At 42.9% G+C, this 20,404-nt stretch overlaps 1 protein-coding gene across 1 annotated transcript in view; it reads right to left on the bottom strand.

Annotated features, from left to right (window-relative positions):
* Positions 1-2,961: 2,961 nt before the first annotated feature.
* The window catches only part of ITIH2 (inter-alpha-trypsin inhibitor heavy chain 2), a 30,854-nt gene continuing 13,411 nt past the window's right edge, over positions 2,962-20,404 (bottom strand). Inside the window, exons 10-21 of the mRNA XM_043884694.1 lie at positions 18,947-19,115; positions 17,857-17,982; positions 16,995-17,176; positions 15,837-16,022; positions 15,333-15,472; positions 12,770-12,939; positions 12,142-12,279; positions 7,748-7,861; positions 6,909-7,107; positions 5,670-5,842; positions 4,123-4,234; positions 2,962-3,164 (exon numbers count right to left, since the gene is read on the bottom strand). Of these exons, the coding sequence (XP_043740629.1) occupies positions 3,017-3,164; positions 4,123-4,234; positions 5,670-5,842; positions 6,909-7,107; positions 7,748-7,861; positions 12,142-12,279; positions 12,770-12,939; positions 15,333-15,472; positions 15,837-16,022; positions 16,995-17,176; positions 17,857-17,982; positions 18,947-19,115 (1,857 nt within the window). The 3' untranslated portion in view covers positions 2,962-3,016. The remainder of the gene's footprint in view (positions 3,165-4,122; positions 4,235-5,669; positions 5,843-6,908; positions 7,108-7,747; positions 7,862-12,141; positions 12,280-12,769; positions 12,940-15,332; positions 15,473-15,836; positions 16,023-16,994; positions 17,177-17,856; positions 17,983-18,946; positions 19,116-20,404) is intronic.

Here is a 20,404-nt window from a genome sequence, read left to right as displayed (position 1 = left end):
CTGAAAAAGTGTTAAGGAAAGAGTAAAAAATACTATTACAGCATATAGGCATTTTTATGTATCTAGGCAGCCAGGTAAACTTCTACTTCACTCTTACGGGGCCTTTGGGGTCATTTATATGTCTTTCAGTTGGGATAAGGCTGGAGAGAAGATGCCCCTTATGGTATTAAGTGATCCTTTAAAGGAAATAGAAGGATTTGCATAAGACCTCATACCCTTAGGTACTAAAATAACTTACTGATTCATTGTTCATTTTTACTACACACTGAGACACTTTCATTCCCCTCCCCCCTTTAAAAAAGTTGTTTCTTTGGATTACTGATATTCCAACCCTAAGAAACCTTGTTTAATTTTCAATAATTAAACAACACAAACTTTTGACAGGTATAATCTGAACCCAGTGTCTGCTTTTTCTCAGAGGGTTCCAGTTCTGACAATAAGACATAGGTATCTAATTGGTTTAATGGTAACTAGGTTGATACTTAGGAAAAGCATTGAAGACAGGCTACCTTGTCTGAAAGATGAATACATCTGACAAATACTAGCCCTGTATTGGGCTTTTCAGGCGGCACTAGTGGTAACGAACCTGCCTGCCGATGCAAGAGATGCAAGAGACACAGGTTCAATCCCTGGGTTGGGAAGATCCCCTGGAGGAGAGCATGGCAACCCACTCCAGTATTCTTGCCTGGAGAATCTCATGGACAGAGGAGCCTGGTGGGCTGCAGTTCATGAGGTCACAAAGAGGTGGAATGACTGAAGCAAATTAGCGTGCACACACACCGCCCTGTCATCCCCCAACTCTGTTGTGGTTGTTTAGTTGCTAAGTTGTGTCCAACTTTTGTGAACCCATAGGCTGTAGCCCGTCAGGCTCCTCTGTCCATGGGATTTCCCAGGCAAGAGTTCTGAAACGGGTTGCCATTTCCTTCTCCAGGGGATCTTCCTGACCCAGGGATCAAACCTGCATCTCCTGGATCACCTGCATTGGCAGGAAGATTCTTTACCACCAAGCCTCATACAAAATTAAATATTGACCAGTTACCAATGGGTTCCAAGGTGCTTCAGCGAATAAACAAACATAGATAATTACCAAGTTGCTTTTCTTCATAAATATACACAATATACTTTCAGACACTAGTCAAGAGGTAGTGGCATAATTCCTTTCTTTCCAAAGATTCTCATTTATTTGGTTTCTTCATTTGAAATAAAAAATTGATTATTCAAAATTAATTATATAGAGAAGGCATTTTTCTAGTCTCAAGAGGGTCACATGAATAGTATTAATAATATTATTTTTATAGGCAATTAATTTTAAAATACCAGCTATTAATAGAAGTTTTGATAACTTTTAAAAGTTTTTATGACGGGTTCAATTTTAAATCTATTTTCTCTTGCTAGGACTCTGTTGCTAAATACACTGCATGTAAATTTACACCCCAATATTTTCATAATTATTTTTAAAACTACTGAGCACATCTAAAATACTAGGGCTAGAAGTAACCTTATATAGCTAAAGTAGTGGTTTTAGAGCAAAAATTTTTTACAAAGTAGCCATGATAAGAACCCACTTTTGAAGTCTGTGTTGAATATTAGCATTTTAAGATTCATATTTTTGAAATGGAATGGAAAATATGTAGTAGATTTTTTAAAAAAAAATCATAGGTGGCATAGGTGACCAGTTTTTATAGATAAATGAAACTAAAAGGCAATACTGTTTACCTCTTCAGCACTGAGGTTATCTTTAGGTTACAGAAATAATCACATACATTTCATATTTTGCAATTATGTCCAAAGATAATCACCTGCTTTCTCAAATACTGGTTGAGTATCTCCAAAAAGGTAGCTTTGTCTACTTTCTAAAATGAAAACTGGTTTTTGCCAAATTATGCAGAGAAAGCTTCATAAAAATGTAGATTTAAATTTTTTTCTAAAGTGCAATTTTATCGCTTTGGCCTTTGAACACATACCCATTTTCAGAATAGATTTAAAGGAAGATTATAAGCAAAGGAAAGTACAGAATGACAATAAATCAGACTTGGACCAGCCTCCATAATCACATGAGCCAATTCCTTATAACAGCTCTTCAAGCTGAGCCTTGAGCATCTCGGGTATGAACTGCATGGATTTTTTAAAAACCAAATATAGTACTTATATTTTCAATTTACAGATCTTTAAATGAACTAAGTGTGGGGAGAAGTTTGTGTCAGATTAGAGATCACACTACATGGAATCAAAAGAACTAGTGTTTGAGTCCTGGTTCATTCCAAACTGTGTCCATCTCCTGCCCTTGCGTGAGTCATAGGATGTCAATTCCTTTGTTTTTGAGACAGAGATAAAAGTTTGTAGGGTTTTGTGGGATTTTGGCAGCCCCAAGCCCCACATTGTTCAAGGGCCAACTGTATATGTATGTGTGTGTGTAGTGTGTGTATATATGTATATATGATACAGCCATCCCACTAGTTCTCTTAGGAGAACCCTAACTAATACAGTCTTCCTGGACTAAAAAGGGTCTTTGAGGCCAGTTCCAAGGAGGGAATTTTGATTAAGCATGATGGACCATCATAGGTGTCTTAGCAAGGTTGGGTGACAGATTTATAAAACTACAAAACAAGGTAAGTGACTTCCCCTATTCTTATTCAAAGTTCACCAGATAACCTCATAATTTAACTTCCTGTGTAACTGACAACCTAAAAATATATTCAGTTGTAAAGCCGAGGACCTGACACTCAACCATAGTGAAGTCCTCCCAGTAAATGCCAAACCCAGGACTCTGTCCAGATGATGGCTTGACTCGCCAAAGCGGCTTTCCTCTGCACCTCAATGAACACAACTTCGCATCTGCAAATAACAACATCCTAAAACTTCTTGGCAAAGTATTTTCTTCAGCTGTGTTAATAGGTTTTATCAACCACCTTGATGTCTGGTTAGGTTTTGATTATTGAAACTCAAGAATGACTACAAAGGTGGCAGGGGAAAAAAAACTATATTTTTTACTGAGAATTTCCCCAGCTATAAACTTTTAAGGCCGTCTGAGGAAGCTATAGAGCTGAGGCACAAAGTAATCCTTGTAGTGCCCGTCGATGAAGCCTTTCCCGCTGTTGTGCACAAACCAGCAGGGAACATCCGTTCCAAACACTCTGTCTGTCCGGTAATCCTTCTGCAGACCCCTGCAAGAGAGCGTGAGCAAGGTTAGGAAACAGACCAGGGCGGGGCCAGCCTGCGTGTCCGGAAAAGACACACACGCTCTCCCTCTCTCTATTCTGCCCACTTCTAGCACCATCTCTAGGCTTTCCAGTTGGCTTGGTGTAAAGAATCCACCTGCCAATGCAGGAGATACCGGAGACTCAGGTTCCATCCCTCAGTCGGCAAGATCCCAAGGAAATGGTAACCCACTCCAATATCCCTGCCTGGAAAATTCCATGGACAGAGGAGCCTGGCTGGCTACATCCATGATGTCGCAAAGAGTCACACACACCTGAGTGCACATGCAACACTGTATCTGCTAACACCCCTCCCTTCCCCATTTCCCTGAGTCTTACAAAATAACAGTCTGGGACTTGGTTTAGAAAGACAGAGAGTAAGCAGGGTGTCCTTAGAAATTCAAATAACCTGTATAGAGATTGACCAATATAGTCCCAGGAAGGTAAGGAGTGCAAATTCACTTTCTTTTTTTCTTGTTTTTCATCTTCTACCTTGGCAGAGGGGAGGCCCAAGGATTCAGGGCCAGTCCTCTTTCTGGTCATGGGGCACGCAAAGGGCAAGGAAGCAGCGAGAACTGGCTGGCGGCTGTGTTCTCAAGGTCAGCTAGGGCTGGTATAGTCTCCAGATTAGCTCACAGCAAGGAAGAAGCTGCCAGATTCAGCAAATAAGAACAGAGGATGTTGGGACTTCCCTCGCACCCTAACATAGGGGGCACAGTTTCCATCCCTGGTGAGGGAATTAAGACCCCACGTGCTGTGGGGCATGGCCAAAAGAAGAAAAAAGGGGGATAAATAAAAACAGGATGCCAGTTAAATTTGAACTTCAGGTAAACACAACTAATGGGCTTACTTCTTCTATTTTGCCCTGTGAGTCCAATCCTCACAGGCGCCCCTTCTGTTCCCGTCTTACCCATCTGAGACCTACCTGGTGACAACCAGCTTTTGTCCCTTCACCTCCATGCTTGCCTCTGGCTTCTCAGGGTCCTTTCCCGGTCGCTCGTTGAAGACATGGATCTTTGGCTCATTCATGAACTGGCCTATGAGACAAGGTCGAGATGTTTATTTAATGCAACTCAAGGGGTGACAAAAGGGCAAGCTGGTCACGTGATCCGAGCTGCATTTGGGTCCCTCTCAGACTTTCTGGGATAGAAAGATGTGTTAAGAGGGAAAAGATTCAGATGGAAAGGGGTGGGTCCTTCCTGAGGGCAGAGCCATGCTGCAAACCTTGCGGTCATTAGACAATGAGGCTGATCAGCTGGACCCTAAGTAAACGCGAATGCCCTGAAGGTCAGCACCTGACAGCACTGCTCAAACCAAAAAACCAAAGTTGGTTCATGATGCTATTTGTTGTTCAGTTGCTCAGTCATGTCTGACTCTTTGTGACCCCATGGACTGCAGCACGCCAGGCCTCCCTGTCCCTCATCATCTCCTGGAGTTTGCTCATGTCCATGGAGCTGCTGATGTCATCCAACCATCTCCTCTGTCGCCCCCTTCTCCTCTTGCCCTCAGTCCTTCCCAGCATCAGGGTCTTTTCCAATAAGTCAGCTCACATCAGGTGGCCAAAGTATTGATGCTAGTATACACTTAAATTGCCATAGATCTTTACAAAGTAGGGAAGGTTTACGTGGACACCCTGTTCATTATCACAGACTTCCTAAGCCAGTTCACTTCTCTTCAGTGAAAAAAAAAATCTGCAGCATAAAATTTAAAGTGTGTTCATCCGTTCTCTTTATCTGCCCAGTTGGTGATGAAAGCCCAGCCCTGGGTAAACCTTGTCTGGAGCAGCAAACAGTCCTGGCTCTAGCATGACTGAGTCGCCCTGCACTGCTTTGTTAGAGGAATCATGTGTTTTATTCTCTGTATCTTATGATGTTTGATATCTTAAACACTCCATCTACCCCTCCCTGGGAAAGCCAAATATGAAAGACAGCAAAGGACTCAGCCAGGAGCCCAGCTGGAATCTTCAAATGAACCAAGCCAGAGCCAGGCCTCTTCTCTCTGGCCTGTGAGACCCAGAGGCATCATTCCTGAGCCGGGTACCGTGCAAGGAAAGACATCCTGTAACCTAACGCCTGCTGCAATTACCAAGCCAACCAACCCCACACCACCTGCTCTGTCTTGTCTCTGCCACAGAGTAAAGGTTCTAGCCTAGACCTTGTTTCTGCTTCTGGTTCCTGACCCAAATCTGGCTTTCTCCCCATGGCCCTGCATGGCAAGATGCACTTCGTGTTTCTATGGAAACTGTGAACAGTGACAAATATTACACTCTCTCAATGACACTGAACTCTTTCTGTGTCACTCAGGCACCTTCATAAATTAAGACCCAGGTGCAGAGTGTGAGTCCTCCTGAAGCCTCCACTCCATCCTGTCACTTTTCCACATTCTAACCAAACATTCTAACCTTGAGGCAAAGTTGCTCAAGACCTAGGGTGGCCAGTCCCACACCAGCCAGATGGTCCAGGGACACTTTACCTATCAGCCCATGCACATTAGGAGAAAACTTGTTTGTAGGCGGGATGTAGATTCCCAAAAAGTCGACATTGATTGGGTGCTTCTTCCAAACGCGATGAAGTAAAACAGAGAAGAATATCTCTTTATGCAGGGTGATAGTCACAGTTTTCTCCTTCTTCACAGAAACAAGCACCCTAGTGGGAAGGCAGAAAGGAATTAATGACACAACATTGTAAAACAATTATCCTCCAATTCCTGGTTCCATCCTGGGTCGGGAAGATCCCTGGAAAAGGAAATGGCCACCCACTCCAGTATTCTTGCCTGGAGAATTCCATGGACAGAGGACCCTTGTGGGCTATAGTCCATGCAGTCGCCTGCATGAGACACCGGCCAGGTGTAGAGAAAAAATAGTTAGGTCTACTGAAGCTCCTGCGTGAGCTAGATTGCCAGCTAGAGGTAAAGAGTCAGACACAACTGAGCTACTTTCACCTCACTCAAAAATTATAAAAGAGGAATGCATGTTTCTAGAACTGACTTGCTTTATTTTTTATTGTTTTTTTTTAAACACTAATTTAATATATATTTGGCTGCACTGGGTCTTAGTTACAGCTTGCAGGATCTGAGATCTCCGTTGCAGTATATGGAATCTCTTAGTTGCAGCATGTAGCCTCTAGCTCCCCGACCAGGGATCGAACTCACGGCCCCTGCACTGGAAGTGTGAAGTCCCTAGAACTGACTCACTTAGCAAATCATTCCTCTCCCACCCCGAACATGACTTCACCCTGCCCAGTACAAACCCCCCCACGCCACCCCAGTTTTCTAAGAGCTTTAAAATGTTTTCATCACAGAATGTTGGTGTATCTCCTAGCACTGGAATTCTGTCAGTGTATACGTTTCTGTATCAACAATGAACAGATACTCATGGGAAGATATTACTCATAAGACAACGACCCAGGGTTTCTGAGCACGCCCTGACACAGCTGCCTGGCTTTCAGCTGATGGCTTCATTCACTTGTCCAACGCGTCCTTACTGAGTCCCTACTGTACGCCGGGTGCTAGGATATGCTGAGACGCACCATGACCAAAACACACAGACTCTACCGCCAAGAGCAGGGCAAGGAAGGAACACAATCTTTTCTGAACCTGGACTTCCTCACATTTAAAATGAGGATTTTGAGTTCTCTGTGTCACCGACGTCTGGGTTGGTTGATGGGCTCATGGGTCGAGGTAGCACCTGAGTCCGGATGTAACAGTACTTGCCTCTGATTGAGCACGTGGGCCGTGTCAGACCAGGACAAGACGGATGTCCGGGACCCCCCGGTCAGGGAGATGGTCTCCGTGCTGATTTCTACCTTCACATCTTCACGCTGGAAATAAAATCCCAGTTTCCCAAAATAGGTGCTGAGTTTTTTATTCTTGGGCTTCTTGGCACCAACGAGCTGTCCGTTGACCAAAATCCCTGCAGGGAAAGAAACAAGTTTTTTTCTGTCCCATGTGCTATTTTTTTTTTTTTTTTGGCACATGTGAGCACGATAACTCAAATTTATAAAACATGACAATATGGGAAATTATTGTTTTATTTTGCTTCAGGATTTACACATCATTTTTTCCTTTGTAATTTACATTTTATAATTTTTTATGGTTTAAATGAATTATATCACAAGTTCTGCTAGTTTATACTCAGAGTACTGTACCTATAATAGTTCAAACAAGAATATATTTATAATTAATTTCTTACTATTAGAGCTTGAAGAATATAGCTTGAAAAATATGCTGTGCTGTACTCAGTCATGTCCAACTCTCTGCAACCCTATGGACTATAGCACTCCAGGATCCTCTGTCCGTGGAATTCTCCAGGCAAGAATACTGGAGTGGGTTGCCATTTCCTCCTCCAGGGGATCTCCCTGACCCAGGGATCAAACCCGAGTCTCCTGCATTGGCAGGCGGGTTCTTTACCACTGCACCCCCTAGGAAGTCCTATATATAATATATAAAACACTTTTATTAAGGTGGGAAAGAAAGAAATCCAGATAAAAACAATAGCAAAGAATGATTGTGACCTAGTAGTCGAATTCAAATATAGTATATTTTTATCTTACCTAATTCTGGATCAGAAACAAGGTTGAGGATTTTTCCAGGTTCTGAGTCAATATTGAAACAAATATTCTTTTGGCTTTTTGGTAGGTAGATGATGAAGTGTGGGTCATTTTCAACTGGAAAATATACAAAGAAAATGAAACTAAGCAAAATCATAGAAAAGAAGATTATTTTGAACAGTATTTTATTGCCGAACATCTTCAATTTCACAAGAACAAATGTTTATTGGGCTCCTATTATATGCCAGGTACTCTTCTAGGCACCAGGGACCCAGGGTCCAAGTACTGTCCCCTCTTCATGGAGCTGCCATCAAGTTCTAGGTTATTGTACAGAGTGGATACTCATTCTGTAGCCACGCCATATGTTCTTGGCTAGAGAGAAAAATGAATAAGGGGGACTTTCCTGGTGATCCAGTGACTAAGACTCTGCCCTCCCAATGCAGGGGGCCTGGGTTTTATCCTTGGTCAGGAAACTAGATTCCACATGCTGCAGCTAAGACCCTGTACAGTCAAATAAATAAATAATAAATAAAACATTTAAAAAAGAAAGACATAAGGAAGAAGAAACACAAGCGCACACACACACACACTATACACATACTACATATGCACTACATATACATATGCATAGCAGAAGGAGGTGGCAGAGGACGAGATGGTTAGATAGCATCACCGACTCAACAGACATGAATTTGAGCAAACTCCAGGAGAGACTGAAGGACAGAGGAGCCTGGCAGGCTATAGTCCATAGGGTCACAAAGAGTTGGACATGATTTAGCAACTGAACAACAACATATATGTGTATACAGTGAATGTTTATATAGACAAAGTACCTGTATCTAACACGCTGCATAAAAATAAAAAAGACATATTACCTGTTGGCTTACAAATTAGTATCAATCAATTCCAAGAGCAATCAAGGATCAAACTGTTCTCAAGAAAGTACTCTTTTGTTACTAGACACCATTATTTTGGCTGATCTTTTTTGTTTGTTTGTTTAACCATTCAACAAATATTTAGTGAGAAAAAAACAAATTATGTGCAAAGCTTTGAATTAGGCAGTGTTTGGTGTAGCTATAAAAGTCATGGTCCCTACCTTCAAGATAGGAACAATTTAATGGCATGACAAAGATTCTGTCTTTGAATAAACTCAGCTTTCCCTGAACTCTTCAAGTTCAACCTAAAATTCAGGACCTCTGTGTTCATCTCTGCATTGTCCAATTTTAGCAAAAATCCTACTAAGGAGGTTTAGCTAGAATCCTCCACCCTCCATATCTGATCACCTTTGTATCTTAATCAGGTTCCTCCCCCGCCCCGGCCCCCCACTAGGTGAGGTCTGATCCCTCGGCCTACCTTCAGCAAGAATCCTGTTGAAGTGAAGTGAAAGTTGCTCAGTCGTGTCCAACTCTTTGCAACCCCCGTGGACTATACAGTCCATAGAATTCTCTAGGCCAGAATACTAGAGTGGGTAGCCTTTCCCTTCTCCAGGTTATCTTCTCAACCCAGGGATCGAACCAAGGTCTCCCGCATTGCAGGCAGATTCTTTACCAGCTGAGCCACAAGGGAAGCCCAAGAATACTGGAGTGGGTAGCCTATCCCTTCTCTAGCAGATCTTCCTGACCCAGGAAATTGAACCGGGGTCTCCTGCATTGCAGGTGGATTCTTTACCAACTGAGCTATCAGGGAAGCCCTGTTAGGTCAGTTTAACCGGACCCCCTTTACCCACGGATGCTTCCTCTTAGTAATCTTCCATCCACTGACCCTGTTTTTGTCTATAAACGCCCAGTTTCCCATGGTGTGTTCAGAATGAGTCCAATCTCTGTACCCCACTGCAATACCCCAATGTAGTCGTACCTACATCCCCTTGAATAAAATCTTCCTTACTGTGCCTTCACAGATGTCATGACTAATCTTTTTCCTTTAACAGAATATCATTTTTTTTTCATGAAGGCAGACCCAAGCACTCATATGAGATGGAATAAAGTAAACGATAGAAAAATGACCAAAGCACAACGCTCTGGGAATGAAGATGAAAGGAGGATCAATTCCACTCAGGCAAGTGGAGAAGGACCTTATGAAAGGGTGGGCGGAGACTTCCCTGGTGGGCGAGTGGTTGAGAGTCTGCACTTCCACTGCAGCGGGCATGGGTTTGATCCCTGGTTGGTGGCAGGGGGCAGGGGATACTAAGATCCTGCATACCATGGTGTGGCCAAAAAGAGAAAACAATTGAAAGAGTTGGCTTTTGAATGAAGCCTTGAAGGTAGGAGAAGACTGGTAGGTAAAAGACACGAGAGAGAGAGAGAGATTCTATCCTTGAGTGGACAGAATGGGTAAAGGTATGGAGGGAGGGAGAGAAGTTGAAGATTTGTCTGGATAGTAACTCAAGGTACCTGGAGAATGGGTTTTTGATAAGACCAAGAATGTAGGTCTTAGAGACCATGGACCACCCTGCTACAGAACAGACCTTTATTCTGTCGGGGAACTTTTAAAGGTTTTAGAGAATAAATGTAATATGATTTGACCCCATTTTAGTGGGTTGGCCCAAAAGTTCATTTAGTTTTTTTGTACGACATTACAGGAAAACCCAAACGAACTTTTTGGCCGACCCAATGTTACAATTACTGGTCTCAGTATGAATTAAGTATCAGAAAGTACACACAGGAAGACCATTTAGTAGCTAAGACAGCAGTCATTAGAGCAAGAAATGTTAAATGCAGGAACTAGCACGGTGACTTGGTTTGGGGAGGGGTGGGGAGAGAAATTCAAGAGACATCTGGTGGAAGCCACAGTATCTGGTGACCGGGTGGAGAGGAGTAATTTCACACTGTCAGGCTTTGAGCCTCAGAACTGGAGGGACTGAAGAGAAAGGCCTGAATTAGGAGCTGCAGTGGTTGTGTTCTCCAGAATAAAGTCAAAAGAGCAGGGTACCGTCCAGTGAAAGGTTGCTGTTTTCCAGACACTGTCACTAAGCTCTCTGCAAACATTAACTAAGTCTCACTGCAGTCCTGCAGAGGACCAGTGACTTGCCCAAGGTCACATCACAGAGTTAGTAAGTGGCACAGCCATGACTTAAAGTCGCACTGTCTGACTACAAACTGATTCTCCCAACCATCCTGATGTGCTCCTTCAAGTGTGTGTGGGAGCAAGACATGCAGGGTCAACTCAAGCAGAGCACAAACAGAGTCTTGGCCTGCTCTGCACTCCTCACACCATCAAGCCCATGCTCTGTCATCAGTAAATACTTCGTTAATTGATTTTGTGTAGGAGCTGGGCACAAGAGGGCCTCATTAAAACACAGAACCAAGGTCTCTAGCTCTAGATTTTTAAACACTGAGCAAAACTAGGATTTTCAAATACACTGTTAAAACCAAGCAAGCAAATTAACAAATAGTCCTGCAAATAATGTGATGATAATGCAGTTTTACAGGCTCCTCAGGTGGCTTCCAGTGGTCATGTATGAATGTGAGAGTTGGACTATAAAGAAAGCTGAGCGCCAAAGAATTGATGCTTTTGAACTGTGGTGTTGGAGAAGACTCTTGAGAGTCCCTTGGACTGCAAGGAGATCCAACCAGTCCATCCTAAAGGAGATCAGTCCTGAGTGTTCATTGAAAGAATTGATGCTGAAGCTGAAACTCCAGTACTTTGGCCACCTCATGTGAAGAGTTGACTCATTTGAAAGGACCCTGATGCTGGGAAAGATTGAGGGCAGGAGGAGAAGGGGGCGACAGAGGATGAGATGGTTGGATGGCATCACCGACTCAATGGACATGAGTTTGGGTGGACTCCGGGAGTTGGTGATGGACAGGGAGGCCTGGCATGCTGTGGTCCATGTGGTCACAAAGAGTTGGACATGACTGAGCGACTGAACTGAACAGGTGACTCAGTGGTAAAGAATGTGCCTGCCAATGGAGGAGAGGCAGGAGATGCAGGTTCCATCCCACAGTCAAGAAGATCCCCTGGAGAGGGAAATAGCAACCCACTCCACTATTCTTGCCTGGGAAATCCCATAGACAGAGGAGCCTGGTGGGTTATACTCCATGGGGTTGCAAACAGTGGGACATGATTTAGCCACTAAACAATAACAACAGTGCAATTCTACAGGAAATAACATTCAAATATTTTTGATCCTAAGATGGATAGCTTCACCTGTTTATTGAGTGACTATTACATGCTAGCTCTTTAAAGATGGTTTCACATTTCATCAACAACCCAGTCATGTATAGAATCATGATGCCTGTTTTCACGATAAAGGACATGAAGTGTTGACTGTTAAGTAATGCAAGTTCACGTGAGTGTCGTGAACAATCTCCAAAGAGAATGTCCTTTTCACGGATACCCACTGGCCCTCCCCACACGAGAGGTGCATCTCTTCCATCCCAGAGCGTTCATCCTCTTACCTCTCATCACATGTGGTGGAGGGGTTGACTCAAGCACCTGAGCACTGACAGCAGGCATTGGGACCTTTGGCGCTGGCGAAGGGTTGACCCACGATGGGACTGAATTTGGGGTCACTTTGCTGCCGTGATACAGGGCACCTGCGTGGAGAAAACTGTATCCATTCATTTCTGGGTTTACTTTTCCATAGAAGCTGCTTAAAATTTTAAGAATTGGATTTATGCAGACCAACGCCAGCGGTTCTCAGCTAGATTTTTCTAGAATTATTTTTATTTCTGGGTTCTCTCTCTTTCAGCTCCATGTGTCATCATGAATGAAATTTGTTGTAACTATTTAAAGAAGGTGAGAATTTTTTAATGTTGATTTAAATAATGTGTGAGGGGAGTACACAGATTTTCAGAATTTCTTTGGAAGACAAGTGAGCAAACATGTTCGAAGATGGCAGCGATGAACTGTCACCGAAGTCAACTGGCAGGAGGGTCACCTGGATTGGGTGGAGGACACCCAAGTGAAGGACACAGGATTGGGACGAGGAGACGGGCTAGCGATGGAGAGAGGAGGGGATGGAGGACCTTGCTGCAGGATAAGAAAACCGACCGGAATACTTCTTCTCCAGGTAGGGAGACTCACCTGAACAGCAGGAATGGTCCTGCGGAGGGGAGTCTGCTAGCATACGTTCATCCCCGGCCTCATTCTCAATCACCATCGCCGTGAGGGGGGTCACTATGTGGTGATCCAGAGACATCTGCAGGATCATCTTTGTAATTTCCCTTTTCACAGCAGCTGTAGGAGCCAGGCTCCTATGTTCGGGAAACAGAGACATTGGATAGCATCACAAGACCAAATTCCGATACTTCTGGGGTCAACCAGGACTCTGGGGGCCACGAGGGAAAACAGAACGAGCCGGCTCCGTGAAGCTTAGTGCTTTACCTAGTTATGTACCCTGAAGGAAGGAATTTTTTTTATTTCTTCTTTTATTTTTTAATTGGTGAAAAATTGCTTTACTATGCTGTGTTTGTTACTGCGTATAACAATGAGAATCAGTCATAATGATATTAATATATATATATCCCCTCCCTTTTGAGCCTCTCTCTTGGAACTTTTTAAACGGATTATGATTATTATTTTCTTTTTAATGAAGTACAGTTGATTTACATTGTTATTTTCTTTTTTTTTGATGGATCTGAAATTTATTTTTATGAATGTTCCTCATTAAATTAGCAATAACAACAAAAATATATGTTTTTTTGTTGTCCTTAGGAGAGTCTTTTTTTTTTTTTTTTGAGTTTTCTGGAAATTAGTCATTTTTACTCTTTTTTAATGTACTTTTTAACTGGAGTATAATTGCTTTACAATGTTGTGTTAATTTCTGCTGTACAGGAAAGTGATTCAGTTACACATACATATATACACACATATATATACATTTACATTCTTTTTTAAAGTATTCTTTTCCATGATGGTTTATTATAGGATACTGAATATAGTTCTCTGTGCCAGACAGTAGGCCCTTGTTGTTTATCCATTCTACATGGAACAGGTTACATTTGCTAGCCCCCACCTCCCAAACTCCTCCTGCGTTCCCCACCCCACTCAATCCCCCTTGGTGACCACACATCCAGACTATTTTTCAGAGCAGTTTCATACTCACAGTGAAACTGAGCAGAACATAGCGATTTTATATCTACTCCCTGCCCCTCCCCCACGCGATAGCCTCCCCCTTCTCAGCGTCTCCCATGAGAAGTGGTACATGTGTCGAATCAATACATCTACATCTACACGTCATCATCACCCAAAGTCCACAGCCGACATCAAGGGTCATGCTTGTGCTGTACATTCAGTGGGCTTGGACCAATGTATCACAACAGGTATCCATCATTACAGTGTCAAGCAGAGTAGTTTCACGGTCCTAACCCCCACCCCCCATGCATCCTTCCTGCTCCCCACGTGCTGGCAACCACTGATTTAAGGGATCGTTTTGTTTTAAAAATCAATGTTTAACTTCAGCACCAATTTGCTATATCCCTTTAAATTACCCAGTTGCCTTTCTAAAGGGGAGGAGACATTGCTCACTCACTCTAAAGCCACAGTTTACAATCGTGTGTCTGTTTTATAATCTTATTGACATCATGGATTTTTTGAGTATAGTTATACCTCTATATTTCATTTTGCCCAAATTCATTCAGACCAATCTGCTCCCCCTTCCCAAGAATCTGATCAAATAGGTGGAGGGGCTGAGGAGCAGTCACTTTCCTCACCAAAGACCGACCCCAACCCCACCCCATAATCCTGATGGTGGTCAAAGAAACATACATTTCTCTAGAAACATAGTTTTTGTATTGGAGCATTTAAACACCAGTCAGCTGAGAAGCCAGAGATGAAACAATATCTATAGGAAGTCCTTAGGTGATATCAGAATTGCAATAACCTTAAATTTCTCTTTGGACATTAACTATGCAATGAATTCATGCAAATGAATTCATGATACCCACTGCAATGAGATGGATGAACCTCACAGACATCATATGGAGTGCAAGAAGCCAGAAACAAAAGAATACAGTTTGTATCACTGTAAGAAATTTTGTCATAGACAACTAATAGCGACAGGGGTCAGAAGAGTGACTTCTACTCAGGGCAAGAGGTAGGTGTTGAGTGTGAAGAAGAATGAAGGAGACTCAGAGATGAAAGAAGTGCTCTGAAACTGGACCCAGTACTGATGACATGGGTGACGTAGTTAAAATTCATTAAACTGTACATTTAAATGAATACACATCACACGCTTTACTGTATGCTTGTTATCCATCAAGAAAAAAGAGAGTGAACCCCGCTTTAGTTAAAAGTGCTTGCATGCATGCATGCCAAGTTACTTCAGTCGTGTCCGATTCTTTGTAACTCTATGGACTGTAGCCTGCCAGGCTCCTCTGTCCATGGGATTCTCCAGGCAAAAATACTGGAGTGGGTTGCCAACCCAGAGATCAAACCCACGTCTCTTATGTCTCCTGCATTTGCACGTGAGTTCTTTACAACGAGTGCCATCTGGGAAGCCCCCAAAGTGCTTGAAACCAGTGGAAATGAATACTCCAAACCCTGAAATAATTTGCTGCCTTTCTTGGTTCCAAACTCTTTTTTGACTGTGACGTCAAGTAACCTCGGCTAACCTTTCGCAAATCCCTGTGGCATATGGTCTTCTTACCGTTCAGCTAGAAGTTGGTTGATGGTCAGATAGGCCCACAATTTCCTGGTGAAATCAGGATCTGCATGCTTGTCCTTGGATAGAAAATCCTCCAAGCCATCCATCTCAGCCAGGGTTTCCAAGACTAACTCTGCGTTGGCCTAGACGATGGAAGGACACCAGGGGAGTGGAACTGTAGTTAAGCAGTTCACATTTTCTAAAGGACCTACTGTGAGTGAGTCAGGGTAGCAGGCAACTTGCAGGGGGAGGCAAAATGATCCAAAAGAACACACAAGAGGAAGTAAGTGCCAACCTCTGGGCTCTGGGCTTGGGTTTCAGAAGAAAGAGGTAAGGATTTACACCATAGTTGGGAAGATGGCACAGGTGTTCTCAGGAACTTCCTTTTCACTTTTTGCTTTTATTCTACCTAAGTGATTCTTGGAATTCTGCTATCAGCCTATTAATATACAAGATGTACCCAGGAGATAATGAATATTTTTAGAATTAGCAGATAAGCAAAAGTACCGAAGTTGCCGTGATAATGCTCTGTAACTGTCCCAATTTCTTAGGGTCCACTTTTCCAGCCACCACGATCTCTGAGCCTCCAAAATAGTTATGGAAACTGTTCTGAGTGACGTCTGTGACTGACGTTTGGGGATAGTTAAACTGAACATTCCGGAGCAAGGGAGTTGAGACCTGGTTGTAGAATTTCTACAATTCATTAAAAAAAAAAAAGAAAGAAACAGAGAAATCATTATTTTCACACCACGTTACAAATCTGAAGCATTTTTCTCTGAGATTCTTCAGGTGCTTAGTATTCTTCCAAGATCTCTGTGGAAAGCTATGGAAAATTCTCATAGTTATTACATGATCTGAAATAGAGACGACCAGGGCTTGTGAAGAAGATTACTCTTGGTTCAAGAGCCCAGCACTTTTTCTTTCTGTTATGACGAGCATGAAAAGCTCATGGACACTCATAATAAGATAAGTCATCTGGGTGGATATCCCTAAATTAGAACCTGTCTCTTACCTGTCCCCAGGTTTATATACAGTACCTCCTATTGATACATGGTACTTGGTACCAACAGAGGGTAGGGTAAAATATATTCTTCCTTTCCTTAATCTTTTTTTGGTCCATTTAGTCAAAATAAACAAGTGATGCATACATATCCTTTATATTTAAGGAAACAAACAGGCTATAGTTGGCTTTGTGTTGCATTATAAAACGTTGATTTCCAAGATGCCAATATACTTTTCCTTTTTTTAAGAAAAATTTTCTTGGCATGTAGGTTAGTTGCCCAACTAGGGATTGAACTTGCACCCCTTTCATTGAAAGTACAGTCTTAACCCCTGGACTACCAGGGAAGTCCCAATGCCAATGTACTTTCAAGGAAGAACAGTTCTCTTGACAAGTAGTGGGACTGGAGAAGATTCAAGAAACTTTGATGGTGCTTCCCAAGACGTGTTCAGGGAGTAGGGACCTTGGTACCCGTCAACTGCCTCTCATCTCACTGTCACAGCAGATATACAAGTGGGGGTGGGGTGCATGAGAAAGGAACTAACACAGCTGAAATAATGACAATTTTTACTTGAATTCAGCCATCTTCTTTTAGGCATCAGATATTGCTAGCTGAATGATTTCGAGTGAACAATGACCAAAAAAGGAACAGAAAACAAAGTCACCTTGAGTTGGACAGAAGTGTCCTGGTTTCCGTAAATCCTTTGTGCGATCCCACGGTTGTCATTGGAGAGTCTCTTCAAAAAGTCATAGTCCACATCAAATCCTATCCCCAAACTGAACAAGGAGATGTTGTCTTGTATGTTCTGCTTCACATTCTTCTGGATTTTTGACAGTTTCAGTTCACCTAAAGTTGATGTGGACAGGAAGGAAAGGAATGAGGAGGCAATGGCACAAAATTTTGGGAACATCCATGGAAGGCAGTTTGGCAAAATTCGTCCAAATTAAAAATGCACTTACGCTTCGACGTAGCTACATTGAGGAGATAAGACACTGCACTAGTATGTATCTATCAGCAATCCTCCTAGCATAGACTCAAATTCAAATGCAAGTGTTCCCAGATTGTGGAGGTGAAGCTGAGGCATTCAGCATCCCCCTCCCAAACATCTAGAGGTTGTTTTAAGTGAGGTGAGTGTTTCAGGGTCAAACGAACTCTTCTTTTAGGAAGCACGGGTTTAAACTGGTTTAGTGCTGTCTGTATGCTCAGTTGCTAAGTTGCGTCCGACTCTTTGCAAACCCCCAGACTGTAGCCCGCCAGCCTCCTCTGTCCATGGGATTTCCCAGGCAAGAATACTAGAGTGGGTTTGCCATTTCCTGGTCCAGGGGATCTTCCTGATCCAGACATTGAACTTGTGTCTCTTGCATCTCCTGAATTGACAGGCGGATTCTATACCACTATGCCATTTGGGAAGCCCAAGCTGGTTTAGACACTCAGGCAAATGCCACTCGAGTTCCCATTTTAAGCCAATCACGTTCCCAAGAAACAACAGGAAAAATATGTATCACTAAAATGGAAGGGGTTCTTACCTACTGTTGGATCCCCATCAGACACCAAGATGATCAGCGAGACAGAGTTGGGGTCCAACATTCCCAAGTTATTGGCTTCATTCAAAATAAAGATGGCCCGCAACAGGGCTTCGTTGATATTTGTGCCTGGGAAAGCCAGAGAATGTGCTGGTCTGTTATATACTCTGAGTTTCCACAGAAACAACCACCTCTTGCCTTGAGCCCAGGTTCATCTGTCTGGTGATGACTTACATGTAGTTCATTCAGTATCCAAATCATTCAACTGCTTTCCAAATTTTGCCCAGACTGGTCCAGATCCCCCAGTGGAGTAAAATATTCACTTTGTATTAATAGTGAACAGTTCCTTTAGAGATGAAGTAACCCTTTCAAAGCACCAGTCATTTTATTAACCACCAACGTGAAGTTACTTATTCAGCCCTTGACCTATTTGGATGCTGTTCTGCAGACAATTATGTGTTATTCTATGTGTTTTTCCCCCCTTTTTAAATTGAAGTTTAGCTGACATACAATGTTGTGTTAATTTCTGCTGTAAAGCAAAGAAATTCAGTTACATATATATATATAATATACATTCTTTTTTGTGTTCTTTTCCATTATGGCTTATCACAGGATATTGAAGATAGTTCCCTGTGCTATACAGTAGTAGGCCTTGTTGTTTATCCATTCTATAGAAAACAGTTAGCATCTGTTAATGCCAAACTCTCAATCCATCCCTGCCCCACCCCGCTTCCCCTTGGCAACCACAAGTCTCTTCTGTATGTCTGAGTCCGTTTCTTAGATAAGTTCATTTATGTCATATTTTAGTGATATCACATGGTATTTGTCTTTCTTACTCTGTGAGTCATAAGAAAGCTAGTGTCACTTACTGACACCGTTTTCTGAGGACAGAATGGTTAAAAATGTGTGGGGGATGGGGTATGCATTATGCTTTCACCACGCACTTAGTATGCATTGTTTAATAATAAATGTATTATTAAGGCAAAGGCCACTGGGGTAAGGAATCATATTTCTCAACTGATTCTCATATTTCTCAGGACTCCACTGAATCCTGTGGGAGTCTCTCACTGGGCTTTAGGCTAAACCCACTCACCTCCACTGGGCTGGATTTTCTCAATGTAATTCTTGGCATCTGCAACCTGTGTTTTAGTAGCTGAGACTAAATCATTTCTCCAGGTTCGAACATTGTGGTTGAAATCAACCACAGAGAAATGGTCTTCAGTTCGAAGGTCATCCAAAATGGTCTTCATTGCTTCCACCGTCTATTTCGAGAGAGAATGGAGAAGGGTCTTACTACATACTCTCTAAACCTAAGAAGAAATGAGGAAGCCCAATCATTCATCATTTTAAGCACTGGCTCAAGCTATGGTTCTCCCACAAACCTCATAAATCCGCCTCTGTCAACACAGATCTAACAGTCTCCTAGTCTGTCCGAACATGTATTGTCTGCATTTTGATACTGAAAGTTTTACTGTCTTGTTTTGTCATGTGTGACCAGTCTCACCCGCCTGACTTTATACTGAGAATCCTGAGCCTCAGATGTCCCCCTTGTGGTGCCTGAAAATCAAATGTATTTCTCAAATCCCTCTACTCAGCCTTCTCACGCATTAATTCCTGCTTCTCATCTGCTTCCTCTTCAAACCACCAACACCTCCCTCTTCCTGTCTCAGCTAATGACCTGGAATCCTACTTCACTGAGAAATGGAAGTCATCAGAAGATTTCTACAACCCCTGTCACCATAAACCTCACCCCCTGCCAGGATCTGTGCCCATACACTTTTCCCTGATGCCTGGTAATGCAGAACTAGGAGAAGCATTTCTGCCTAATGCAAATCCATCCGCTGGTGAGCTAGGTTGGGCTCTCTCTTATCTACTGAAAGGCGTGGCTCTGGCGTCTGTCCCCTGCCTCTCCTGCATCATACATTTCACTCTATTGGTACATCTCCATACATACAATAACGCCATAATTTCTCATGCCTTTAGAAACCTTGAATGTACCCATTTCCCCCATTTCTCTGTTTCCCTTTGCAATAAAATTCCTTGAAAGAACTGTAAGCAAACTGTCTCCAAATCTTCTTTTCCTGTTCTCTCTGAAGCCCACTCTGTTCAGGTTTTCACCATCATCCCTCCACTGAAACTGTGCTCATCAAGGCTGTTGCTAAATCCAATGGACTCTTCTCATCCCATCAGACCCAATCTGAGCAGCATTTGGACCAACTGGTCACATTGCTGTCCTCATACAACTTCCTCATCTTCTTCCAGAACCTCGGACACTCTTGGTTTTCTCCTCCTCTCATTGGCTGCTTTTTCTTCTTCAATGTATAGATTATTTCGGCTGCACTGAGTATCAGCTGCAGCACGTGGAATCTTAGGTCTTCACTGCAGCACGTGGGATCGTTAGTTGCAGCGGGCAGGATATAGTTCCCTGACCAGGGATCGAACCCCAGTCACCTGCACTGGGACCACGGAGTCTTAGCCCCTGGGCCACAAGAATTGCTGGCTTAGTCTTCTTTGCTGATTCCTCTTCTCCCCAAATTATCCTAGTTACTGG

Source organism: Cervus elaphus, chromosome 23 (assembly GCF_910594005.1).
Source record: "Cervus elaphus chromosome 23, mCerEla1.1, whole genome shotgun sequence".
Lineage (NCBI taxonomy): Eukaryota > Metazoa > Chordata > Mammalia > Artiodactyla > Cervidae > Cervus > Cervus elaphus.
This window is presented reverse-complemented; position numbering and strand designations above follow the sequence as displayed.